This window comes from Biomphalaria glabrata, chromosome 2, assembly GCF_947242115.1.
Source record: "Biomphalaria glabrata chromosome 2, xgBioGlab47.1, whole genome shotgun sequence".
Classification (NCBI taxonomy): domain Eukaryota; kingdom Metazoa; phylum Mollusca; class Gastropoda; family Planorbidae; genus Biomphalaria; species Biomphalaria glabrata.
This window is the reverse complement of record NC_074712.1, coordinates 34,497,161-34,509,662: the sequence shown is the minus strand read 5'-3', so window position 1 is coordinate 34,509,662 and position 12,502 is coordinate 34,497,161. Positions and strand designations below refer to the sequence as shown.

At 40.4% G+C, this 12,502-nt stretch overlaps 1 protein-coding gene across 14 annotated transcripts in view; it reads right to left on the bottom strand.

The window, feature by feature from the left end:
• LOC106069732 (RUN and FYVE domain-containing protein 2-like) overlaps nt 1-12,502 on the bottom strand; it is a 112,343-nt gene that overhangs the window by 11,597 nt on the left and 88,244 nt on the right. For all 14 annotated transcript variants that reach the window (XM_056020177.1, XM_056020178.1, XM_056020187.1 and 11 more), the window contains one exon: nt 7,300-7,386. In XM_056020177.1, the coding sequence (XP_055876152.1) occupies nt 7,300-7,386 (87 nt within the window). The remainder of the gene's footprint in view (nt 1-7,299; nt 7,387-12,502) is intronic.

Here is a 12,502-nt window from a genome sequence, read left to right as displayed (position 1 = left end):
CACGAGACTACAGCGTGCTCCCAGTGTACAGCTACCTCTCACGAGACTACAGCGTGCTCCCAGTGGACAGCTACCTCTCATGAGACTACAGCGTGCTTCCAGTGGACAGCTACCTCTCACGAGACTACAGCGTGCTTCCAGTGGACAGCTACCTCTCACGAGACTACAGCGTGCTTCCAGTGGACAGCTACCTCTCACGAGACTACAGCGTGCTCCCAGTGGACAGCTACCTCTCATGAGACTACAGCGTGCTTCCAGTGGACAGCTACCTCTCACGAGACTACAGCGTGCTCCCAGTGGACAGCTACCTCTCACGAGACTACAGCGAGCTTCTTTACTCCACCTCGAGAGCAGACCTGGACAGAACGTCGTGCTAGACCACCAGAACCATGGTGAAGCCCAGTAGAACAAAACAAACGACCTATCTGTATCTGAGCTCATTCTCTAAGATGAATATCTACTCTTTCATTTCACCAGAGCCACCTTTATGCACCTTTTCCACTTGTCTACGTGTTGTGTTATAAGGTTGAGTTCGATTCTGATGTAAAATCCTTGTTCAATTGATCATTCCCATTCTTTGTTCTTGCTACATGCCCGTCCATGTGCCCTAATATTATACTTATCTCTCCCTAACAAGTCCAAGGTCAGCCATCTTCTACAACGAAAGGAAACAATTGGCAGGATAAACCTCTCACACCCATCAAAAAAAAAAAAAAAAGGTTTGTATATATGTTGCAATTGTTTCCATGCCAACATTTTTTAAGATGGCGTGCCACAAAGTTTTAACAGTTCGGTGACTCAAACTGTTCTACTTTCCTTTACCTAAAAAAAAACCCACCCCGGACAAAGAAAATGAAGGGGTCTCATAGATTTACTAGTACAATAACGAAATACAAAACTGTTCATATAATTAATTGAACAGATCGAGTGTGTTTCTAGCCAAACAAGTCTATAAGTTCTGATATAGCAGTATATCTTTGGGTATAAGATTACACAAAATGAAGAATTCATTTTCATCCTAGATGATGTACCACATAATCAAATTAAAAGAAATAGTTCCAGGGAAACATAATAATCCGATATGCAACTCTTGTGTCCAGACAAACTCTGCCCACAGTCGAATAAGAACTACTGGAAACAACATATCAAGTTTTTAAATTAGGGAGTGATAGAGGTTCTAAGTCTGAAGTACGCAGCTTTATCTTCTTACTAATCTCTTTGGATCTCCGGGAGTGATAGAGGTTCTAAGTCTGAAGTAGGCAGCTTTATCTTCTTACTGATCTCTTTGGATCTCCGGGAGTGATAGAGGCTGTAAGTCTGAAGTACGCAGCTTTATCTTCTTACTAATCTATTTGGATCTCAGGGAGTGATAGAGGTTCTAAGTCTGAAGTACGCTGCCACTTTATCTTCTTACTAATCTCTTTGGATCTCAGGGAGTGATAGAGGTTGTAAGTCTGAAGTACGCTGCCACTTTATCTTCTTACTAATCTCTTTGGATCTCCGGGAGTGATAGAGGTTGTAAGTCTGAAGTACGCTGCCACTTTATCTTCTTACTAATCTCTTTGGATCTCCGGGAGTGATAGAGGTTCTAAGTCTGAAGTACGCCACTTTATCTTCTTACTAATCTATTTGGATCTCAGGGAGTGATAGAGGTTGTAAGTCTGAAGTACGCTGCCACTTTATCTGCTTACTAATCTCTTTGGATCTCAGGGAGTGATAGAGGTTGTAAGTCTGAAGTACGCTGCCACTTTATCTTCTTACTAATCTTTTTGGATCTCAGGGAGTGATAGAGGTTGTAAGTCTGAAGTACGCTGCCACTTTATCTTCTTACTAATCTATTTGGATCTCAGGGAGTGATAGAGGTTGTAAGTCTGAAGTACGCTGCCACTTTATCTTCTTACTAATCTATTTGGATCTCAGGGAGTGATAGAGGTTCTAAGTCTGAAGTACGCTGCCACTTTATCTTCTTACTAATCTCTTTGGATCTCCGGGAGTGATAGAGGTTCTAAGTCTGAAGTACGCCACTTTATCTTCTTACTAATCTCTTTGGATCTCCGGGAGTGATAGAGGTTGTAAGTCTGAAGTACGCCACTTTATCTTCTTACTAATCTCTTTGGATCTCCGGGAGTGATAGAGGTTCTAAGTCTGAAGTACGCTGCCACTTTATCTTCTTACTAATCTATTTGGATCTCCAGGAGTGATAGAGGTTCTAAGTCTGCAGTACGCCGCCACTTTATCTTCTTACTAATCTATTTGGATCTCCGGGAGTGATAGAGGTTCTAAGTCTGCAGTACGCCACCACTTTATCTTCTTACTAATCTCTTTGGATCTCCGGGAGTGATAGAGGTTCTAAGTCTGCAGTACGCCGCCACTTTATCTTCTTACTAATCTCTTTGGATCTCCGGGAGTGATAGAGGTTCTAAGTCTGAAGTACGCTGCCACTTTATCTTCTTACTAATCTATTTGGATCTCAGCGAGAGAGAGAGGTTCTAAGTCTGCAGTACACCGCCACTTTATCTTCTTACTAATCTTTTTGGATCTCATGACCCTCCCCACACCCTTTGAATGTTTCAAAGGTCAAAGTTTCCATTGTGCGTGCAGCTGCAAAACTTGGACTCCGGAACTTGTAGTCTTGAGACATAAAGTGAGTCCAAACTCTGCCATAATAAAATATATTCCTAAAACAACAATAATTAATACAATGCGATTTTCGGTTTTTAGTTATTACTGCCTGCCCCCCCCCCCCCCCAACAACAACAACAACAACAAAAAATAAAAAATTAACAACACCACGTGACCCACACAAATTCTAAAGAAAGGGACTAGACAGTGCCCGAGGCATCAGAAAGTCCACGCATTCACATATAATGCAGTTTCTTGTTTAAAACATGATCTCATTCTTTCCTGGTTTTTAATAAGCCCGACAACACGAACCTATGTTAATTATTCATCTCTTGTAAAAACGCGGTAAAAACGCTACTAGCAGATCGAACATTGTTCAATTCTTTCAAAGTTTTGTGTTGAAGACGAAATGTCCACTTTCTATTCAGCGAATGCACGCACACATCCAAGAATGGTGTCAAATGTCGTGTGCACTCCTATGTACTTCAATGTGCACTCCTATGTACTTCAATGTGCACTCCTATGTACTTCAACAACCAAAGTAGATCCAATTGGACTGTCTCTTTGACGCAGCTCTGTTCATTGTTAGAGCAGGCCCTGACGTGGTCACTATTATATCAACTACCGCTTGGAGGCTATTGAGCTAGAAACATAGTGAAATAAAACACACGAGTTATCTATCCCTGGCTACTTATTCAACATTCAATCTGATGGACGCTGCAATGTCAAAACTTAGTGAAATAAACCCAACATTGTGAGAACGGAGAGCTAAGTCAAAAGTAGAAGATGAGAGTGAGAGGCGGGGGATAGAGCTGTAGTGAGTGAGAAAGAGAGAGTGAGGTATAACGCTGTACAGTGAGATAGAGAGAGTAAGAAAGAGAGGGATAAGCTTTACAATGAGAGAGAGAAGAAGATAGAGCTGTAAAGTCAATGAGAGAGAGAGAGAGAGATAGATAAGATAGAGCTGTAAAGTCAGTGAGAGAGAGAGAGAGAGAGAGAGAGAAAGAAAGAGAGGGGGGAAGAGGATAGAGCAGTAAATTGAGTGAGAGCGTGAGAGAGGTAGAGAAAGAGAGAGAGAGGGAATATAGCTATAGAGTGAGAGAGAGAGAGAGAGAGAGAGGATGGTAGAGCTGTAGATTGAGTGAGAGAGAGAGATAGAGAGAGAGAAGATACACATAGAGTGATTGTCAGAGGAGAGAAAGATAGGTAGGGAAATAAGAAGAGAGGGAGGGAGTGAGAGGATATAGTTACACAAATTGAGAGAGAGAGAGAGAGAGAGAGAGAGAGAGAGAGAGTTGTAGAAAAAGATGGGACATAGAGGATAAAGCTGCAGAGTGAGTGTGTGTAAGAGAGAGAGAGAGACAGAGCAGATACAGCTACATAGGGAATGTCAGAGAAGATAGCTAGCTAACAAACACAGAAAGAAAACGCTAACCGTGTAATGAAGGTTAATTTCGTATGCCCCTATAATCACCAGTAAATCTCCCACTCTGACGAGACACTCAATTCAATAAGTCCGTCTACAAGACAATATTTTGAAAGTAGCAAGATCTAGAAGGGATCACCCTCACATCGTCTCAACAAAAACAGATGGAAGTGATCAACAAACACAGAACTAGATTTAGCCAAGTTAGTTGAATAGAGATGTACCATAGGCCGGAAAGAACTATTGATAAAGGACATTCATTCTTTGTATTCGAATTCTTTTAATAATCTGTCGTTCATAGCGGTCTCCTGCGAGTATGTTTTACTTGAGGAGCCGCCTTCATTTGTTAATCTCTCTCGCGCCCCGCCTAGTTGTTCCTATTTATTATTAATATTAAAAACTGAACAACTTTGTGCCGCGTGAAATCTGCAGAGCACTGGTTGAGCTTCATTAATATTTCACAGTGAGTCCCTGGTGTCGTTGTCTTTCTGTCCCAAGGTGCCAGAGGAAGCTGTCAACAAGACGAGATTTAGATCAGAGAGGAAACAAGACACACACCACATCAGTCGAGATTCTACATTCTACTGTTATTTATACTTTTAATTTCAAACTCGTGTCATAACAAAAGAAAGTTTTCTTGTTTAGGTGTATTTTTATTTTAAATGTCATTTCTTTAAATACCAGGAATGGTGAGCGTCAGATGAAGCAAAAAGGTCACTGTGATCAAATTTTGTTTCTGTTTCTAGCTGGAGTGAAATGTTGGTTTGAACCAGAAGTCAATGGAACTCTAAACTAGAAGCAATTCAATGTTAGAACCAGAAGTCAATGGAACTCTAAACTAGAAGCAATTCAATGTTAGAACCAGAAGTCAATGGAACTCTAAACTAGAAGCAATCCTATGTTAGAACCAGAAGTCAATGGAACTCTAAACTAGAAGCAATCCTATGTTAGAACCAGAAGTCAATGGAACTCTAAACTAGAAGCAATTCAATGTTAGAACCCGAAGTCAATGGAACTCTAAACTAGAAGCAATTCAATGTTAGAACCAGAAGTCAATGGAACTCTAAACTAGAAGCAATCCTATGTTAGAACCAGAAGTCAATGGAACTCTAAACTAGAAGCAATCCAATGTTAGAACCAGAAGTCAATGGAACTCTAAACTAGAAGCAATTCAATGTTAGAACCAGAAGTCAATGGAACTCTAAACTAGAAGCAATCCAATGTTAGAACCAGAAGTCAATGGAACTCTAAACTAGAAGCAATCCTATGTTAGAACCAGAAGTCAATGGAACTCTAAACTAGAAGCAATTCAATGTTAGAACCAAAAGTCAATGGAACTCTAAACTAGAAGCAATCCAATGTTAGAACCAGAAGTCAATGGAACTCTAAACTAGAAGCAATCCTATGTTAGAACCAGAAGTCAATGGAACTCTAAACTAGAAGCAATCCAATGTTAGAACCAGAAGTCAATGGAACTCTAAACTAGAAGCAATCCAATGTTAGAACCAGAAGTCAATGGAACTCTAAACTAGAAGCAATTCAATGTTAGAACCAGAAGTCAATGGAACTCTAAACTAGAAGCAATCCAATGTTAGAACCAGAAGTCAATGGAACTCTAAACTAGAAGCAATCCAATGTTAGAACCAGAAGTCAATGGAACTCTAAACTAGAAGCAATCCAATGTTAGAACCAGAAGTCAATGGAACTCTAAACTAGAAGCAATTCAATGTTAGAACCAGAAGTCTTAGTCCTCATGAAAAAAATGTTTCCGTTTGTAGAGTCCACCGTGTTACACGTGACGCGATAATATGAAAAACTACTTATTTATTTTTGTTTTCAATTATGTCCAACTTATATGCATACTAAATAGATTTTTTCTCTTGAAAAAAATAGTTAACATTTTTTGTGTGTAAATATAGTAGTTAATATAATAAAACTTACATAACCTAACAATACAAATGTAAAAATAATATTTTTTTGACAAAAAAACTACAGCCGTTTGCATAAATGTGCTAAAAATATGGTAAATTGTTGTTATCTCCACTAATAAAGAGCCTCCAGTGTTTGTTACTATTAATAGTGAATAGTTGTAAAAGTGGTGTATTTTTATAAAAAAAACTGCGTGCATAAGTGATTTAAAAAAATAGATTTTTCGCTTTCAGAAAAGAAAAAAGTAACCGTTGCATCATAACTTTGAATGGTCTAAAATAGTGTGATGCGGGATTTTCACTATCTTTTCTAGTTTACGAGATCTAAACGGGAAGGACGAACGAACGGACGGACAGACAGGCCACACAAAACTAATGGCGTCTTTTACCCTTTCAACTTCTATTAAGTGTAATTGTAGCAACTAGTTTGGATCAGTCTGTTCGTATGCTTGACCTAGACATAATAAATCTGTGCAATTAGAAACATTTTTACTAATTGTTTTTGTTTAGCTTTTAGCTTTCTCAATGCGCTTTAATCCTATCACTTGCCTGGACCACTTGTGAAAGGGGGAGGGAATGAGGGAGTATCTTGGTGAATGTTGACAGGATCGTTTTTTTAAAATGCATTAAAACAGTATTCACTAGGGGCTCGAGTCTTCAAGGGGACTAATTCAACTCATACCATGACAACTTTCAAGAACGATTTCTTTCCCTTGTTCAAGATACCAAACAAAATAATTAATTACCATTAGTTAATTAAATAATTGTTTAATTTTTTTTAATTGATTGTTGCGTAGTCTTGTAAAAGAAATAATTGTGCGAAATTTCAGCTCAATCCGATATTGGGTATGGGAGAAATAACTTGTACATTCTTTTTACCATACAGACAGACAGAGCGAGTTGATATAAGCTTTGTAAAAAATTGTACTGAAAGAATTGACCAGTGAATCTGGTGTTTTCTACTCATTGCTTCTACACTTTATGTATGCTAGCAAAGGTCTAGATATATAGTTTCAATATTCTTTCAAAATCTCAACTTTAGATACTTCTACTTTAGTTTAGTTTAGAGTTTAGATCATCCCCGCTCTTTCACTGATTTGCTTCGCGGAATCTATGCCATCATTTGAAACAGAAGGTACCAAGTACTGTTGTACAACTTAACGACGTTACTTGGTAGATTGACTATCTAACTGTAAGACTTGACTACAGACTGGGCAACATACATTTTAAATTCCATCATATTTTTTTTAAACGACTACATTGACACTACAGAAAACAATAAAGTTTCATGAAATGCATTGAATACGACGCCAGTCAACTTACTTTTTCTGGTCCTTGTCAGCAATGATTTGTCCCAGCTTTCTGGCCGTCTCCTCCGCGGCGTTCCGGTGTATCTCGGACTGTTTGAGTCTGTGACAGAAAGAGTATGGCCTTAAGTTTTGTAAGCTCACGATAACCTAAATAAATGACATCACAACTTTAAAACTAAGTGACTAGACGAGACTTCCAGAGTGAAAACCTACACAACGCGTCTATTTTGGTAAGTAACGTATCGTGATACGCGTATCTTGTGATAAAATAAGAGATGGTTCATGAATTAAAAGTTCTAAGCGCGTTCCAGTTAAGTTATTGTTTATTAATTTGACAGTTCTCCCTAAGTAAACTAAATTTTCTATTGGTATTTTCACTATTTAATTAAATGGCTTTCACTTACACTGCCTGAGACGCATAATGTGCATCTCCTGAAGGGATCATGTCTCCAACCAGGACGATTTTAAACGGGTCTATTTGCACAGCATCTATCCTCTCCTGAGAAGACTACGCTGGCTCAGACACGTCACTGGCATGCCAGATAGAAAAATCCCTAAAGACATACTTGCGGAGGGAGTCAGACCCAAGGGCCGCCCAAGACTGACCTACAGAGAGGTCTGCAAGTGAGACACGAGAACCATAACATCAGCCAAAGTATGTGGGAGGAGATAGCCCAAGACTGACCTACAGAGAGGTCTGCAAGTGAGACACGAGAACCATAACATCAGCCAAAGTATGTGGGAGGAGATAGCCCAAGACTGACCTACAGAGAGGTCTGCAAGTGAGACACGAGAACCATAGCATCAGCCAAAGTATGTGGGAGGAGATAGCCCAAGACTGACCTACAGAGAGGTCTGCAAGCGAGACACGAGAACCATAGCATCAGCCAAAGTATGTGGGAGGAGATAGCCCAAGACTGACCTACAGAGAGGTCTGCAAGTGAGACACGAGAACCATAGCATCAGCCAAAGTATGTGGGAGGAGATAGCCCAAGACTAACCTACAGAGAAGTCTGCAAGCGAGACACGAGAACCATAGCATCAGCCAAAGTATGTGGGAGGAGATAGCCCAAGACTAACCTACAGAGAGGTCTGCAAGCGAGACACGAGAACCATAGCATCAGCCAGAGTATGTGGGAGGAGATAGCCCAAGACTAACCTACAGAGAAGTCTGCAAGCGAGACACGAGAACCATAGCATCAGCCAAAGTATGTGGGAGGAGATAGCCCAAGACTGACCTACAGAGAGGTCTGCAAGTGAGACACGAGAACCATAACATCAGCCAAAGTATGTGGGAGGAGATAGCCCAAGACTGACCTACAGAGAGGTCTGCAAGTGAGACACGAGAACCATAACATCAGCCAAAGTATGTGGGAGGAGATAGCCCAAGACTGACCTACAGAGAGGTCTGCAAGTGAGACACGAGAACCATAGCATCAGCCAAAGTATGTGGGAGGAGATAGCCCAAGACTGACCTACAGAGAGGTCTGCAAGCGAGACACGAGAACCATAGCATCAGCCAAAGTATGTGGGAGGAGATAGCCCAAGACTGACCTACAGAGAGGTCTGCAAGTGAGACACGAGAACCATAGCATCAGCCAAAGTATGTGGGAGGAGATAGCCCAAGACTAACCTACAGAGAAGTCTGCAAGCGAGACACGAGAACCATAGCATCAGCCAAAGTATGTGGGAGGAGATAGCCCAAGACTAACCTACAGAGAGGTCTGCAAGCGAGACACGAGAACCATAGCATCAGCCAGAGTATGTGGGAGGAGATAGCCCAAGACTAACCTACAGAGAAGTCTGCAAGCGAGACACGAGAACCATAGCATCAGCCAAAGTATGTGGGAGGAGATAGCCCAAGACTAACCTACAGAGAGGTCTGCAAGCGAGACACGAGAACCATAGCATCAGCCAAAGTATGTGGGAGGAGATAGCCCAAGACTAACCTACAGAGAAGTCTGCAAGCGAGACACGAGAACCATAGCATCAGCCAAAGTATGTGGGAGGAGATAGCCCAAGACTAACCTACAGAGAAATCTGCAAGCGAGACACGAGAACCATAGCATCAGCCAAAGTATGTGGGAGGAGATAGCCCAAGACTAACCTACAGAGATGTCTGCAAGCGAGACACGAGAACCACAAGCATCAGCCAAAGTATGTGGGAGGAGATAGCCCAAGACCGGACAGGATGGAGACAGACTGCACGTGCTGGTACGAAATTCGCCGAAAGCAAAAACAAAAACAAGATTACAAAGACAGTTTGTGTGGAAACACAAACTCAAAATCGGCCGCCGAAGTGGTCCACCCAGGCAGGCTTCAATATTTTCAGAAAGAACATCCAAATGAAATTATATCAAAGACAAATGAGAGATAAGAATGGAGAAAGAAGGTTGACAGATCTTGTATAGTGCCCCAACGGTACAGCAGATCAAAGGATAGGTGCAAGTGAATGCAAAGTTAGATGTGAACCTAGCCTAACTAGTTCCCCTTTCAGACCTTGTGGTCTATAGGGCAGATGATGTAAAGTTCATCTGTTTTTGTGGTCTACGGTTAACGAGGGTGTCATGTAGCCAGCACAACGACCAACCGCCTTTACTTTTCCCCAACTAATATCAGGTACCCATTGGAGCTGGGTGGACTCAGAGGCGCCTAAGGATTCCGAAGTTGAAAATCCCAGTCTTCACCAGGATTCGAACCCGGGGCCCCCGGTTCGGAAGCCAAGCGCTTTACCGCTCAGCTACCGCGCCTCTCCTGGCCTAAATGAAGTCTTATAATTGATGTAATTGTTTTGAAAAGAATCAATCTCTTATTCGAATGCTCAAAAAAAAAAAAAAAGACAGCATTTCCGCAATAAAAAATTGTTCACGAAAATGACGTTTACAAGATTACTATTCGTTTTAACTTAGGTCTAACTTATAATGCATACTAATTAGCTTTTTCACTTTAAAAAACTGCTTGCATAACTGATTTTAAAAATTAGATTTTTTCGCTTTCAGAAAAAAAAAAGTAGCCGTTGCATCAGAACTTTGAATGGTCTAAAATATTGTGATGTCGGATTTTCAATATCTTTTCTAGTTTACGAGATCTAAACGGGACGGACGGACAGACATTTCGCACAAAACTAATAGCGTCTTTTCCCCTTTCGGGGGCCGCTAAAAAAACGAAGCTACACCAGTCAAGAGAAAGAAAACGAAAGCTGCCCTGTCAGCTAGCCCTAGGACAGATACATACACATGCATGATGTCACAACATTCGGATGGTATGATGTCACGATGTGTTGTGATGCCGGGGATTTTACTTGAATTCAATAGTTAACAAAAAATGAAGATCTAGAATCACAATTGACAATTCTTTGATAAAACAAAACTCTGGAACTTTATTTAAACATAACGTAAGTACAGTTTATGTACAAATTACAAATCAATGAGCATGAAACATATTACAAAGGCTTTTCAAACAGAGCTCTTAGAAACCTGACTGACTACAAGAACCTTATTTTTATCGACTGGCTTTTCTTTCTTACTACCGCCAATTCTCTGGCGCTAACTCTTTTCAAAAATGTCTTTGTTTAAATTCAAAATCAACCAATAGATTTTAAACATACTAATTACGTCCCTTGGGTAAATCCTGACTTGAATGTCAAGTGTCTAAATTTGAGGATTAAATCCCGAGACTCATGTCGAGGGCTTATATTTCTTTCAAAAGTGAAATGTACAAACAATTCTATAATGTAATCTGTGACACATGAACTATGGCAAAATCTGCCGCTCCAGAATTGGCTTGATCAGTCACTCCAAATTCTGCCCCGTCTCAAGACGAAACCAAAGCCCGTGACTTATCTAGGCACATCCATTGTCTTCCGAGACAGAAGGAGCCATATATATATATTCACTACGAATCATATGTCAAGGACGCTAAACTGAACTCCAATGTTGCCAACTATATACAAAGAAATGAACTACAAACTGGAGACCTTAGAAAATGTGATACTGCAGGGCTAAAAAGAGCACACAAATGATACCTTTCATAGACATCCATTTCTTGATTCTGTACTGCGGATACACCAAAGAAAAACGAAAAAAACTATTTTTAGTTTTTTTACCGCCATTAATTACAAAATCTGTAATATACATATATTAAAATAATTATTTTTCTTTACAGCGTTTACAAGGTATTTATGCAGGTTCAATGTGCTGTGGCCTCAACGTTAGAGTAGACTAAAAGGCCAATAAAGAAACGAAAAAGAACTTCCGCTGGGGTGCCAACATGAATTGAGATCATTGCACTGGCGGGGATGAAAAAAAAAAGCCTCAGCAGCCTGTTACAACACACACACCGTTCCTCAAGAAGACGTTTTTTTCCCCCCCAACAAGAACAGTCGCATGGCATAAGATAGAAAATAAGATAATTGTATTGGTCCAAACACATGGGGATGCAGTTTGACTACAACTGACCACCTTATCATTACTACTATTACAATAACAATTGAGATGTTAACACGAACAACATATACACACAACCGAGAATAATATACACACACACACAAATCTAGCGCTTAATGAATAGAGCTGCCGTATGCTTCTAGGTGACGGCCATAAGCCTTCAAACACCTGGCTGAAAGTGGAATGTAGACGCTTCAGCCTGAATGGAGAGAAGCTGACCACTTTGTCCAGACCTGATGTACTGTGATGTACTATAATGTACTGTGATGTACTTTGATGTACTGTGATCTAATGGATACCAAGTGTCTTTAAGGATTTTATATGTTTTGGAAACTCATTTTCCATGAACTTCCAGAACTGTGTGATGTAATGAAAGTATCAGGTCTTTATCGGCATTTAGAGTCCATACAACTAGAGTTGTAGTCTTGCAGACTTGAGATATATCTGGAACACATGGTATTGTTGTGAACCAAGACAAACCAATTCTCTTCCTACAGAGTATAAACAAATCTGACTCCAGCACGTTTCTAAGATAAACCTCGGAGGAACACGAGGAACAAGATACACCTATGGACAGCTCATTACATATGTCACCGACCTGGCTATAAATAGAGAAAGCAAAGGACACGGTGAACTTATATGAGCCTTGCCACGAAGCATGTCAATGACACAGAAATGGGCAGTCAATGGACCATAAAACTGGACCTCCCAACATTTTACTGTGCAGTAAAAACTCAAAGAGGATCCAGAACCAATATCTGCAATACGAGC